The 15511-nt window shown below is 43.6% G+C and overlaps 1 protein-coding gene across 1 annotated transcript in view; it reads right to left on the bottom strand.

Moving 5' to 3' along the window:
• Nucleotides 1-543: 543 nt before the first annotated feature.
• The window catches only part of LOC113028832 (NACHT, LRR and PYD domains-containing protein 3-like), a 42796-nt gene continuing 27828 nt past the window's right edge, over nt 544-15511 (bottom strand). The window contains exons 9-12 of the mRNA XM_026179277.1: nt 13442-13612; nt 8768-9000; nt 2164-2315; nt 544-672 (exon numbers count right to left, since the gene is read on the bottom strand). Of these exons, the coding sequence (XP_026035062.1) occupies nt 544-672; nt 2164-2315; nt 8768-9000; nt 13442-13612 (685 nt within the window). The remainder of the gene's footprint in view (nt 673-2163; nt 2316-8767; nt 9001-13441; nt 13613-15511) is intronic.

Raw genomic sequence — 15511 nt, 5'->3', positions numbered from 1 at the left:
TAAATAATAAATGAAAGCCAGGTCAGAAAGTTGAGTTTGACTTTAAAAGCATGAAAACACTCTGCTGTCTTCAGGAAGGCTGCTCCAGTAACAGGAAGTTATCTAAATGTGAGTTTAGTTCTGACTTTAGGGACAAGTAATAAAAAAGAATAAAAACATCTGTCCAGACGACCTGACAGTTAAAAATATAAACTCAGGAACTTAAAAGGAAAACTGTGCTGATTTTGAACATTCTCATCAAGATAAACTTACAGATTTAAGAGTCAAAAAGTGTCAAAAAGTCTGTATCCTTACCTGAGAGTTTCAAGTTTACAGTCAGGACTCTTTAGTCCAACACACAGCAAATCCAATCCTGAATCCTGCAGGTAGTTCCAGCTCAGGTCCAGCTCTCTCAGATGATTGGATGGGGAGCTGAGAATTTCAGACAAAGCTTCAAAGCTTCTTTTTGAGAGTTTACAATCTCTCAGCCTGAGGAAGAATAACAATGGAGACATATTATTTTCTTCATCTAGCATTATTAAACATATTTGTTCATAGATTCACTTACAGCACTTTCTTGGAGGCTTTGACCACTGGCAGCAGCTTCAAAAATGCCTTCTCTGAATGGGAGTATTTCTGCAGGTCAAACACAGCAAGATCTGATGACAGTAAGACGAAGACCAGAGCCGACCACTGAGCAGGAGACAGTTGATCTGTGTAGAGACGTCCTGAACTCAGGGACTGTTGGATCTCCTCCACTAGAGAACGATCATCCAGTTCATTCAGACAGTGGAACAGATTGATGCTTTTCTCTGCAGACAGATCGTCACCGAGCTTCTTCTTGATGTACTGGACTGTTTCCTCATTGGTCTGTGAGCTACTTCCTGTCTGTGTCAGCATGCATAGGAGATCCTGATTGGTCTGCAGTGAAAGACCCAGGAGGAAGCGGAGGAACAAGTCCAGGTGGCCATTTGGACTCTCTAAGGCTTTGTCCACAGCACTCTGGTAGAAGTCTTTTACAGTAAGTGTTTTCTGGAAGATTTTAAAGCGAGGAGATTGTTTCTTAAGCAGGTTGACTCCAGAGTTGATGAAGGTCAGATAGACATGAAGAGCAGCAAAGAACTCCTGAACACTCAGATGGATGAAGCAGAACACATTGTCCTGGTACAGTCTTCTCTCCTTTTTAAAGATCTGTGTGAACACTCCTGAGTACACTGAGGCTGCTCTGATATCGATGCCACACTCTGTCAGGTCTGATTCATAGAAGATCAGGTTTCCTTTCTGCAGCTGATCAAAAGCCAGTTTTCCCAGAGACTCAGTGATCTTCCTGCATGAATCTGTCTCAGCTTCTCCATCATATTTGATGTCCTTCGTTTTTAGGTGAAATAGCACAAGGCGTAGGTAGAGCTCTGTGAGAGTCTTAGGCAGATCTTCACTCTCTTTGTTCTTCATGACAAACTCCAGAGCTGTAGCAGTGATCCAGCAGAAGACTGGGATGTGGCACATGATGTGGAGGCTTCGTGATGTCTTGATGTGGGAGATGATCCTGCTGGCCTGCTCCTCATCTCTGAATCTCTTCCTGAAGTACTCCTCCTTCTGTGGGTCAGTGAACCCTCTGACCTCTGTCACCATGCCGACACAGTCAGGAGGGATCTGATTGGCTGCTGCAGGTCGTGTGGTTATCCAGAGGCGAGCAGAGGGAAGCAGGTACCCCTTGATGAGGTTTATCAGCAGCACATTCACTGAGGTGGACTCAGTAACATCAGTCAGGATTTTAGTTTTGTGGAAGTCCAGAGGAAGTCGACACTCATCCAGACCATCAAAGATGAACACAACCTGGAAGTCTTCAAAGCTGCAGATTCCTGCTTCTTTGGTTTCAGTAAAGAAGTGATGAACAAGTCCCACCAAGCTGAACTTTTCCTCTTTCAGCACATTCAGCTTTCTGAAAGTGAATGGAAACATGAACTGGATGTCCTGGTTGGCTTTGTCTTCAGCCCAGTCCAGAGTGAACTTCTGTGTTAGGACTGTTTTCCCAATGCCAGCCACTCCCATTGTCAGCACTGTTCTGATTGGTTTATCTCTTCCAGGTGGGAGTTTAAAGATGTCTTCTTGTCTGATTGTAGTTTCTGGTCTGTCTGGTTTCCTGGATGCTGTTTCAATCTGTCTGACCTCATGTTCATCATTGACCTCTGCAGTCCCTCCCTCTGTGATGTAGAGCTCTGTGTAGATCTGACTCAGGAGGGTCGGGTTTTCTGTTGTAGAAATCCCCTCGAGCACACACTGGAACTTCTGCTTCAGGTTTGACTTGAGTTTGAGCTGACAGGCCTGAAGAGAGTCTGAATGAAACAACAACCGACAATTAGATCTTTGCCTGTAGAGGTGAAGGAAAAAGTAATTCACCTGCATTTATACATGAATCTATCTGAATATGCACTCAGATCATTATCACATTTTAAGTTACAGTTATGAACTCATTTGAATTATTTTAATTAATAATTATCAAATCATTGTAACTGCTTGTCCACAAGCCACGAAGGTAGCGAGTCATACACTGAGTGTAGGTTTGAAGTATGTGAACCAATTTGATGGTTAAGGTGAAGGACTTTACCTCATTCAGTTAAATTTTATGTATATATGCAGCAAATATAAAGACGTGAGTTTAGTGCAGACACTAAATGGGAGTGTACAAACTTTAACATATCATTAAGAAGGAAAAAGGCTGCAGCCAAAAAACAAACATGAGATATCACATAATGTGAGGTATATGTTTTGGTTTATTTTGTTGTTGTTGTCAGGAGCTGACGGCGCCCTGACCGGTCGACCTGCCAGTGTGTGTATATCTGTGTGCGTGTGTATGTGTCTCTCCTATCGCCCTGTCTTCCCCTCCGGCTCCGCTGTGATGTGTTAGGAGGTAACCTAGCAACAGGCTACCTCCGACCCGGAAGTGCTGTCGCCCGGAGCTGCCGCACCTGCAGTCAATCCACCAGCTGCTGCCAATCAACTAGCATCTTCAGCAGGGCTACTTAATGGTGTGGCTGAGCGACAGACAGCGCTGGAGTATTGCACTAAGCCTGGTAGTGTTTTTGAGTCGCTAACGTTATTGAAGTGCTGTCTGATCTTCGTACTCATTCTGCTGTCGTGTGTGTGTGTGTATGTGTGTGTGTGCGTGTGTGTGTGTGTGTGTGTGCGTGTGTGTGTGTGTGTGTGTGTGTGCGTGTGTGTGTGTGTGTGTGTGTGTGTGTGTGTGTGTGTGTGTGTTCACCCAGGGATTGACGGAGGACTTACGGACACTAAGGAAGCACTTGGAGGATAGACGGGCACTCACTACCACGCACGGGCTTACACGGAAGGAGGGACGCACTATCACCATTGTTGCACAGTTTAACTGTTGTCACCTTGCTGCACTGTAAATAAATGCACTGTCATTATTTCTGAGCTCCGCGCCTGAGTCCACTCTTTAACAACCGTGACAGTTGTTGTTTTTTACAGTTAGTCTCTTTTCCCCAGATTAAAAGTGCTCTGTGATATTTACTTTGTAATTTTATGTATGTTGTGGCGTGAATAAGGCACGGCGGGACCACGGAGCACCGTTCAGAGCCATCTGTATTTAATTCACGTCACACCACAACCACACCAACCCCTGAGTCCCCGTGTTTTAACACGGCGGGCGTGATTGCGGATGCCGTGCAGGTGCGTCCGCACGGCACCGCAGACCACGCCCCACCACATATGTATATGAAAAAATATTGAGGTAGTATAAGTTACTGGGCAGCAAAGGTCAGTCAGATGTGTTACTTGGTCAGATGTCATGTACAGGTTACTGAGGTCCTGTTTGTTGCTGCTGCCCACACATTCAGGTAACTGATGATTCATTATTTCACAGTTTACTAAAGGTAGTGTATGTGCTGCAAGTACTGAAAGCTGGGGTAACACACCCCTGTTTTATATCTCAGATTGTGCATCCTCAGTTCCTCTCCTCACTTCCTCACATAGTGTCTTAGTCCCTCACACCTGAGATGAATTTAGAGAAGGAGAGGCAGAGTCATGAGGAGAGAGGAGTGCAGTCAGAATCACTGTGCTGCTCTCACATATTTGTTTTTCTTCCATGTATTTATTGAGTTTTAAACTTTTACAATAACACCGCCATTAAACAAAACAAAACCAACAGAACACACAAAACAGACAACCTGGCTCAAGAATACAAATAAATAAAGATCCAGACACTTTGATTATGAGATACAGTTAGCTATACTCATATGTAAAATAGCAGCAGCCTTTTCAGCAAACCGGCATATGCCATAAATGGTATCCATATTTTATGAAACTTCTTTCCCCTAGTATGTAACTTACATGTTAGGAAATCTAGTGACACATGTTCCAGTACTATCCAGTGCCATTGAGTCTTAGATGGGGCCGTGTCCTTGATCCAGTTCAAAAGGACACATTTCCTTGCAAAGAACTTTAACAGCCTGTTGAGCTGCTTTCTAAACTTCCCCTGATTTTGTCATTCGCCACTCCAAGTAAAGCCACACCCCTCCCCCACATTGGACAATCGGACCATCTCTCCCTGTTCCTCACACCTAGGTATTCACCACTCATCCAACGTGTGAAACCTGCTGTGAGGACAATTAAAGTGTGGCCAGAGGGGACAGACGCAGTGCTCCAGGACAGATTTAAAAACACAGACTGGAATATGTTCACCCACACAGACCTGGACCAGTACGCCTCATCTGTACTGGATTACATCTCCAAAACCACAGACAGTGTCACCACCCAGAAACGGATCACCATGTACCCCAACCAGAAGCCTTGGATGAACCGGGATGTTCGTCTCCTCCTGAAGGCCCGCAACACTGCCTTTAGGTCAGGAGATGCACACGCCTACAGCACAGCCAGGGCTAATCTAAAGAAGGGCATCAAAAAAGCCAAACGCCATTACAAAAAGAAGGTAGAAGAACACTTCTCCAACTCCAACCCCCGACGCATGTGGCAAGGACTCCAGACCATCACAGACTACAGGACCACCAAACCCTCCCCCGCATCCTCTGATGTCTCCTTCCTCAACGAGCTCAACAACTTTTATGCTCGTTTTGAGCGAGGGAACCCCACAACCACAACCAAAGCAGACATGACGCCAGACCACCAACCTATGACTCTCTCCCCCACCAATGTAGGAGCGGTGCTGAGCAGGATCAATGTCCACAAGGCTGCAGGTCCTGATGGCATCCCCGGGTGTGTTCTCAGAGCGTGTTCTGGGGAGCTTGCAGGAGTGCTGACAGACATATGCAACCTGTCCTTGGCCCACGCTGTGGTACCGGCCTGCTTCAAATCCACCTCCATCGTCCCGATACCCAAAAACTCCAACCCATCTTTCCTCAATGACTACCGCCCAGTAGCCCTCACCCCCATCATCACTAAGTGCTTAGAGCAGCTGGTCCTAGCACACTTCAAATCCTGTCTCCCCCCCACCCTGGACCCCCACCAATTCGCATACCGCCAGAACAGGAGCACAGAGGATGCAGTCTCCATCGCACTGCACTCTGTCCTCTCACACCTGGACAACAACAACACCTACGCCAGAATGCTGTTTATAGACTTCAGTTCAGCATTCAATACAATCCACCCCTCACAACTCATCAGGAAACTGACAGACCTGGGCATCAGTTCCCTCATCTGCAAATGGTTACTGGACTTCCTGACCAACCGCCCCCAACATGTCCGGCTGGATAACCACTGCTCATCTACACACACACACAAGGCTGTGTGATGAGCCCTTTCCTCTACTCCCTCTTCACCCACGACTGCAGACCTGCTGATGGTTCCAACACCATCATTAAGTTTGCAGATGACACCACGGTGATTGGCCTCATCGGTGACAACGATGAGGCCGCCTACAGGGAGGAGGTGGATCGTCTGGCTGAGTGGTGCGACACAAACAACCTGCTGCTTAACACCGAGAAGACCAAGGAGCTCATCGTGGACTACAGGAGGAATGCTGACCCACATCCACCCATCCACATTAAGGGGACGGCTGTGGAGCGTGTGAGCAGCTTCAAGTTCCTGGGAGTCCACATCTCCGAGGATCTCACCTGGACGACCAACTGCTCCAAGCTGGTCAAGAAGGCTCACCAGCGCCTCTTCTTCTTGAGGACTCTGAGGAAGAACCACCTGTCCTCAGACATCCTGGTGAACTTCTATCGCTGCACCATCGAGAGCATCCTGACCAACTGTATAACAGTCTGGTACGGGAACTGCTCTGCCTCGGACCAGAAGGCGTTGCAGAGGGTCGTGAAAACTGCCCAGCGCATCGCCGGAGCACCACTTCCTGCCATAAAGGACATCTACAGGAAGCGGTGTCTGAAAAGGGCTGGGAAAATCATCAAAGACCCCAGTCACCCATCACATGGACTCTTCACCCTCCTGCCCTCTGGGAGGCGCTACAGGAGCCTCCGGACTAAGACCACCAGGTACCGGAACAGCTTCTTCCCCACAGCTGTCAGACTCCTGAACTCTGCCTCCTGACATCTGACCCACGTTAACTCATGGACTGAACATACACACATCCACAACCACCTACACACACACACAATGGACAACTGTACCCTCAAACACACAATAATAACATGGACTGAACCACCACTCACAACCACTAGCACTTTATATAGCCTCTGTAGAAACTATCTACACCCTCACTTATCTTAACTGCACTGCTGTATAGCTCTGTGTAAATAATCATTCTGTACATTCGATAATTTTTTAACCCTACAACTGTTTACAACTTGCATAGTTCCCATTTCTGTATAGCTGTAGATCTCAGATTTCTGTAAAGTTATTTATTTCATATTCTGTATAGTTTTTCATATTTATATCCTGTTCATAGCCTGTACATAGCTTGTACTCACTACAGCCTGTACATACTTATAGTTATAGAATATTCACAACATACTTCATACCGTGTACATTATAACAAAGTAGACCCATTTCTGTAATATACTTACATATCTATATTATTGCTAATATATATTGTAATATATCTATATCACTAAGCACTTCTGGATGGATGCAAACTGCATTTCGTTGCCCTGTACCTGTGCAATGACAATAAAGTTGAATTCTATTCTATTCTATTCAAGTAGCATACACAATGGATTACATTCATTGTCAGTGGTGAAGATCTTATCCAGTTCACACTTTATGACAAACCAAAATTGTTGTATTTTCCCGCAAGATCATAGATCAGTGCATGAGGTTGCCCTCCTCTATTTTACATTTAGGGTACAGCAGAGAAAGGTCTGAATTGTATTTATGGTGTTGACAAGGTGATATGTGAGCTCTGTGTAGAATGTTAATTTGGATTGCCTTTACTTTATTACAGACGCTTAGAGATTTAGCATTCTCCCAGACTTCGTCACTCATCTCTATATGTAATTCCTTTTCTGTCCATTAAGTCAGAAAAGGTAGAAAAACCATTGGCAGCCCAGTTCCAAAAGCCGGGGTCGGTGGTCCAGAAAGAGAGGAAAATTGGAAAAGGGAGTGAAAAGAGATGTTAAGTGAGCCCTTCCTTCTAGTTTTTGAACCATTCGCTAAGCTCTAACAGTAGATAATCAGAATCAGAATACTTTATTGATCCCTGGGGGATCATGTGTGAGTAGGTTGCTACAGAACATCCTTAAGGTCTTCAGTTTTCCCACAAAAAGCAATATTTTTAAAAGGGAAGTTGGAGCTCCCAATATCCAACCACACAGGAGCAGGCTGTTGTACCCAATCGGCAGCTATATGCATATGGGTGCTCAGCTGATACTTCCTTATATCTGGGAAATCAAGGCCCCCCTTTGAGGATGAAAGACATAATGTGGATATTTTAAGGGATAGGGATAGCTCAGTAGGTAAAGTGGTCGCCCCATGATCGGAAGGTCGGGGGTTCAAATCCACTTAATGGCTACCCTGAGGTACCCCTGAGCAAGGTACCGTCCCTACACACTTCTCCCCGGGCGCCTTCTTAGTGGCTGCCCACTGCTTCACTGAGTGAATGGGTCAAATGCAGAGAAGAACAAGTAATTTCCCCATGGGGATCAATAAAGTATCTATTATTATTATTATTATTAAGACACGGTTTCCTCCCTGCCCAAATAAAGGAGCTAAACCAGCCTTTTAGAGTTTGAATAGTTTTGTTTGTGAAGAGCGTCGGAACCATCTGTATTTCAGAAGAGCGATATGCCCGAGCCAAGATAGATGTAAGGATTATAGTCTCTCCAAATCTAATTTGACCTGCTAAAATAGGGGGCTAAAATTAATTTTATACATCTGGTCAAAGGTGGGTGTGACTCTAATTCCCAGATACGTAAAGCCCTGTGGGGACCAAGTAAAGGGAAATGGAGAAGGGGCCTGAGGTTTTTGTGATAAAGTTGATAAAGTGTTCACTATAACCAACACATTTAATCTGGCAATTCACAATAAGTAACTCTGTGCTGATCTTTCAGATGTCTCCTCAGACAATCTACTGAATACCTATGTGTTGCTGAAGCTGCTGATGCTGAGCAATATCCTGTTCAGTTGCATTTTAAATCATTTTGCCATTTTAGAAGTAAAAACTTAAATGACTTGACTCCAGGAAATAAAAAAAAACCCTGAAAATGTTTTTCTTTTGTTCACAAATATCAGCTGTGGAGAAAAAACAAGTTTAAGAAAATAAAGTCAAACTGAAACTGCTCTGAAAGACATTTTGTAAAATAACTCAAACAGTTGTGTCTGTAGACTGGACCAGGTGTTTTTTTTTTTTTATACTGACCTTCCTTTGTCATCTCTAAAATTAATCTGGCCACCTCCATCACATTGTCAGTATATGTCGCCACCATAAGATCCACTGTTCTCCTTCTGCTTGCTTTCTCCAGATGACTTTTTTTCATGGTTGGAAAATCACCTACAGGCACATTCTGCAGGTACCAGTGAAAAAGTTTCAGCTCCTCCTCTCCCAAATCATCCAACAGGTCTAACAGCTGCTCCTGAACAGATGTCTTAGATCTATAAAACATGAGAGGATATTTAGAACTGAGGAAACAGAGTGAATCAGGATCAGAGTGTTACAACATCATCGTCTCTGGATCTGAAGGGTTTTGGATTCTACTGTTTATTTGCTGCAATGACATGATGTTAATAAGAAAACCAGAATCCCCAGTGATTAGACCAAACCTATAAAACCTGAGGGTCAGGAGCTCTGATCTAAAAACAGCAGAAGATCAAAAAACCTGATCAGAGGAAACCCAGACCTAATCCTAATGAACCTAATTTTATTTCAGAGGAACCCAACATGAACAGTTGAGTTTGTTCAAGTTGCTAAAAGTTGCTAAAATAAAACAGCACATTTCTTTTTAGTAGCTCTGAGATCACAGAATTCAAAGGTCCAGTTGACTGAACTTTTAATAATCTTATTTTCTTCTCTCAGGTCAAGTTTGTCTAACTTTTATTTCAGTTGAAGTATTGAGTAATCAGATTATTCCACTTGGTGGGTCAGATTAATGGTGGTGGCCGTCGGATTGGGGTCTGAGATGCAGGGCCTCCCTACTACTGCAGATAAGGAGGCGGTCTGCTTTCCTCCACCCCAGAGAGAAGGGTTACATCTCCAGGTCCGGGTACCCCCACCCCCAGAGGGGCGAAGTGTACCCGGACCTGGGATATAGAGCATGTTTGGGGAGTGTGAATGTGTGTCTATTTGTTTCTGTCTCCATGTCGGGTGAGTGCCGAGTATTTGCTGGTGTATATGGGGGTGGGAATACACGTTTGTGTCCGCGTGTGCCTCTTCATCTATGTCTATATGTCAAGTTGGGTCTTAGACTCCACCTCTCTGGGAACATCTCAGGCTCTCCGAGGTATGGAAGCCTATCTCCCCTCACCACACTCCCTGCCAGTGGCTGATGCCCTCAGATGTTGGTGTGTCGGTGGTTCTTGGTGTCTGGGGCTGGGCGCTCATGTATGTACCGGCTCACTCCTGGTGGCCGCTTGGCGGGGCCTGGCGCCTTTGGCCTGTCTGGGCCTCTTCTCGGGGGTGGGGAACCCTCAGGCTTCTGGCCTCTGGGCCTGGGGGTTTATTATGTTGCTCTTTTGTGTTTGTTTTCTCTTCTGTTTTTTCTTATCCCCATACAGGTGATCCAGGTGTTTTGTTTTGTTGTTTTTTTTTGCTTCCCCCCTTTCTCACCATCTCTTCCCCCTTCTATTTTTCTTTCTCTCGCTCTCTCTCTCTTTCTTTCTCCCTGTCCTATACCCCAGTCACGTCTGTAACAATTGAAAATAAAATAAAATAAATATATAATCATAATAAAGGTCAATCAAATGGACCAATATGGCAAGGCCATGATGATCCAATTGGTAATGTAAATCCACTTGGCATCTTTCTTCGCCTTCAGACAACAATTCTGATGGCTAAAGATCCAAACAGGACAGGCAAAAAGAAAAGAAAAGCAAAGCAATTACATTTATTTGAATTAAGTCAACTCAGGGTTAAACCTGCATGTTCAGATAAAAAGAGGGTGGGGCTAGCAGCATCTGGCCAATCACTAATATGGATAAGTGTACTGACCTCAGTGTCGCTGATTTTATAAAGGAAGCTCTGTATGGGACTTTAGTATTAATAGAACTGAATGAATGTGTGAGTGTTTTAAACTATTTGATCTGCTGTATTAATAAAGTTTAGCCTGTTTGAATAAGGAAAGAAAGTTAACTATATAAGCTAACAGACTGATCAATATTACAGTCTTCCAATATTATAATCAAGTATTTCATGATGTTTTAAAAATTAATGTTTGAAGACAGTCTAAGTTTTTATTATTTCAGGCACAGGCTCATTGGAGTTAAATGCTCTGAGAGGAAAGAATAAGGATCAGACTACAAGCAGGTCTGATCTGAGGTCAACATGTACAAACAGGTGTCCTGCTCTCGATGACATATTAATGCTTTCAGAACTAAAAATTTATATACGGAGCTCTGATTGGTCAGCAATCAAAAAAGGATTTGATCAGAAATATAGTAGTAGTAACAATAGAGTAATTTAGTATTATCTTAACTTTCCTACAGAGAGTGCAGAACAGAACGAAAACCGGTTTCATGTCAAGTGTTGATGATGTCATGATGTTAGCGTTTCATGCTGTAGCACAAAGAACAACAGCTGGTTTCATGAAATCAGTGATGCATTTTGATGATGATGCAAATTGTTGATGTTTTCAATAAAAGCCTTGCCTTTTTTCTCCTTAACTCTATGTGATAGAGATCCTACTCACACTCCTCACACTGAGTGATCTGCCTGCTACACAAGAGCTCTCAGCTTATCCCAGAAGGTGCTGGGTTACACCTGTTGTCACAAAACGTCTTCTATGTCTCATTTCAACAAACTTCTATCAGATAGAGGCTGGCTTTTATTTTTTCTTGGTAACATTATAGCCATTTATACATTCATGTGACAACCCTGCAGCTGCATATTGTGAAAGATTGGGATGTCCTGAAAACAATGATCAGTGCACTCACAGATTATGTATACTGGATATAAGCAGCAGCTACAACATATTGAATTGCGTCCTTGAATGCTCCCTCTCTGTTAAAGTTACAGTTTTAAACAAAATATATTCCAATAAGGAAGAACTGTCATGGTCCTGGGTCCCAGTGTTTTGAGTTTATTGTTATTATTTTCCAGTTTCTGCTGTTTTGTATTTGTTCTTAGGGTTTGAGTTGTGTGTTTCTATCATCCCCACCTTTGTCTCTCCTCTGTGTCCTGTTCGTGTCCCAGAGTTGGTATTGTGAAACAGTCTGTGAGTTTCCTGTTTTACTTTGTAGGTTTGTGTCTCGTTATGTCCATTAGTCTAAGGAGCTTGCAAAGAAAAGCGTCTGGACTTCTTTAAGTTGCTTGAAGACGTTTCACCTCTCATCCGAGAAGCTTCTTCAGTTCTAAGGTCAAATGGTGGAGAGTCCCAGATATAAACCTAGTGGGAGTGACCCCCACAGAGGGACAAAAGGACCCCCTGATGCGAATTCGCATGACAAGGTGGGGCCAGGTTTCACAATGAACTCACCCGAAACTCTGGCTGATTGGGTCCCACACCCAATTTCACACCTTGGCTCAGGCGATTAGAGGATCATCAGGGGGTCCTTTTGTCCCTCTGTGGGGGGTCACTCCCACTAGGTTTATATCTGGGACTCTCCACCATTTGACCTTAGAACTGAAGAAGCTTCTCGGATGAGAGGTGAAACGTCTTCAAGCAACTTGAAGAAGTCCAGACGCTTTTCTTTGCAAGCTCCTTTGACTACGATGACCTGGATGACTGAGAACCTTCACAGACATTATGTCCATTAGTTCCAGCTGTGTCCCCTCCTGTCTGCCATTTCCTGATTACCTGGTGTGTGTATTTATACTGCATTTATACTGCCTGTGCTCCTCGTCGCATCGTGTGTGTTTCTCTGTGAATCTTCTGTGTATTTAGCGTTATCCTGTGTTTCACCGTGTCTCTCTGCTCCTCGCCCCATGTCTTCCTTTTGTGTTAGTTTTCCCAGTTTAGGTTTATGTTCGGTTCTGCCCACACCTCGGTTATTGTTCACTGCAATTAAAACTCACTTACACCTCTGCCACTGTCTGCTATTTGGATCCTCCTTACTCACCACCACACGACTGCTGCCCCAGTTGTGATAAGAACTTAATCAATCAAATAATCTTTAGTTTCAACCCCGGTTTGAACTTGAGGAATAGGACCCAGTTGCACCCTGTTGATTATAGAAACTTTGCTTCATACATTCACCTGAGACTCTGCTGCTAACATGTTACATGGCTTTACATTATGACTGAACCAGTAACTACAGCAAGAGGAAGTAAGAGGATGTCTCTATGTCTACAGTACTGATAGCTGGTGCACCAACACAGTTGTAGTATGTGACTGTTAAATCTTCCCAGAGAGTTTATTGCAGTTATGATTTCTCTAGAGAAATTCCAATAGATGCTAATGCTAACTTGACTCTTAAACATTTGTACAGCAGCATTATCGGCGAGCATATTTAGCAGGTGTCCATTGTAGCTTGGCAACTTTAATCAAGTTCCCCGAATTCCACCAACTTTTTATATGTGCCAACATAGGAACTAACGCACTGTATTTGTTTTAATGTGCTACAGCTACCACACCAGGCCTCAGTTTGAACTAAAACAAAACATGAGAATAAACTGAATGAGAAAATTGCATATTTCAAAGTGAAGTGTGTCACAGTTTCACAGTCAATCATCCAGTGGAGGGTTTTTCTTTTCCTTTGAAGGTTTGAAATGTGAACATTGTTCTGCTGCAGTCAATGGACTAAACCAGAGCAGAAGAAGACAGACTTACCATGAAGATCCTCAGTGTGGATCAGTATAATATCAGTCTTACGTCTGCAGTTTAGTGTCAGCACAACTTTCACATCATATTCATCTCAGCACAACTAAAACACGTCCACTGACCCATGATACACCAGTCTGCAGGCTAAACTCTCAAGAAAGCTACGTAGCTGCTCCACTTCTGAAGTCCTCAAGTTGTTGTTACTCAGGTCCAGATGTTTCAGATGAAAGGGATTGGACTTGGAGAGAGCTGAGATCAGAGAGCTGATCTCTGACAAACCACAGGTCTCCAATCTGAATAGAGAATAAAAAATGTTTGGATAAGTTTTTAGACAAAGTGTGTGTTTGAAACAATGAGATGCTGCCCTAAAGTTGGTCTCTCTCTCTCTCTGTTACACACACACACACACACACACACACACACACACACACACACCACTCCCCACTCACATCCTGGGCCATCTGACCTCAGGAAATCCCATGATAGGGTGGGGCCAGGTTTCACAATGAGCTTGCCCGAAACCCTGGCTGATTGTGACCCACACCCATTTTCACACCTCAGCTCATGTGATTAGGTAGAGGATCATCAGAGGGCCCTTTGTCCCTCTTTGGGGGGAAACTCCCACTAGGTTTAAATCTGGGACTCTCCACCATTTGACCTCAGAACTGAAGAAGCTTCTCAGATGAGAGGTGAAACGTCTTCAAGCAACTCAAAGAAGTCCAGACGCTTTTCTTTCCAAGCTCCTTAGACTACGATGACCTGGATGACTGAGAACCTTCACAGACACTCGTAAGCTGGAGAGGAAATGGCGTGTCACAAATCTAGAGGATCATCATTTAGCCTGGAGAAATAGTTTGCTGCTTTATAAGAAAGCCCTCCGCAAAGCCAGAACATCTTACTATTCATCACTGATTGAAGAAAATAAGAACAACCCCAGGTTTCTCTTCAGCACTGTAGCCAGGCTGACAAACAGTCAGAGCTCTGTTGAGCCAACAATCCCTTTAACGTTAACTAGTAATGACTTCATGAACTTCTTCACAAATAACATTTTTATCATTAGAGAAAAATTACCAATAATCATCCCACAGATGTAATATTATCTACAGCTACTCTTAGGACCATTGATGTTAAGTTAGACTCTTTTTCTCTAATTGATCTTTCTGAGTTAACTTCAATAATTACTTCCTCCAAACCATCAACGTGTCTTTTAGACCCCATTCCTACAAAACTGCTCAAAGAAGTCCTGCCATTAATTAATTCTTCGATCTTAAATATGATCAACCTATCTCTAATGATCAGCTATGTACCACAGGCCTTCAAGCTGGCTGTAGTTAAACCTTTACTCAAAAAGCATCTCTAGACCCAGCAGTCTTAGCTAATTATAGGCCAATCTCCAACCTTCCTTTCATATCAAAAATCCTTGAAAGAGTAGTTGTCAAACAGCTAACAGATCATCTGCAGAGGAATGGTTTATTTGAAGAGTTTCAGTCAGGTTTCAGAGCTCAGCACAGCACAGAAACAGCTTTAGTGAAGGTTACAAATGATCTTCTTATGGCCTCTGACAGTGGACTCATCTCTGTGCTTGTCCTGCTAGACCTCAGTGCAGCATTCGATACTGTTGACCATAATATCCTATTAGAGCGATTAGAACATGCTGTAGGTATTACAGGTACTGTGCTGCAGTGGTTTGTATCATATCTATCTAATAGACTCCAGTTTGTTCATGTAAATGGAGAGTCCTCTTCACACACTGAGGTTAATTATGGAGTTCCACAGGGTTCAGTGCTAGGACCAATTCTGTTTACATTATACATGCTTCCCTTACGCAGCATCATTAGAAGACATAGCATACATTTACACTGCTATGCAGATGACACCCAGCTCTATCTGTGCATGAAGCCAGATAACACACACCAATGAGTTAAACTGCAGGAATGTCTTAAAGACATAAAGACCTGGATGGCCGCTAACTTTCTGCTTCTTAATTCAGATCAAACTGAGGTTATTGTACTCGGCCCTCAAAAGCTTAGAAATATGGTATCTAAGCAGATTCTTACTCTGGATGGCATTACCTTGGCCTCCAGTAACACTGTGAGGAACCTTGGAGTCATTTTTGACCAGGACATGTCCTTCAACGCACATATTAAACAAATATGTAAGACTGCTTTCTTCCATTTGCGCAACATCTCTAA

This window comes from Astatotilapia calliptera, chromosome 9, assembly GCF_900246225.1.
Source record: "Astatotilapia calliptera chromosome 9, fAstCal1.2, whole genome shotgun sequence".
NCBI classification, from domain to species: Eukaryota; Metazoa; Chordata; class Actinopteri; order Cichliformes; family Cichlidae; genus Astatotilapia; species Astatotilapia calliptera.
The sequence above is the reverse complement of the archived record's forward strand: the minus strand, read 5'-3'. Positions and strand labels throughout refer to the sequence as shown.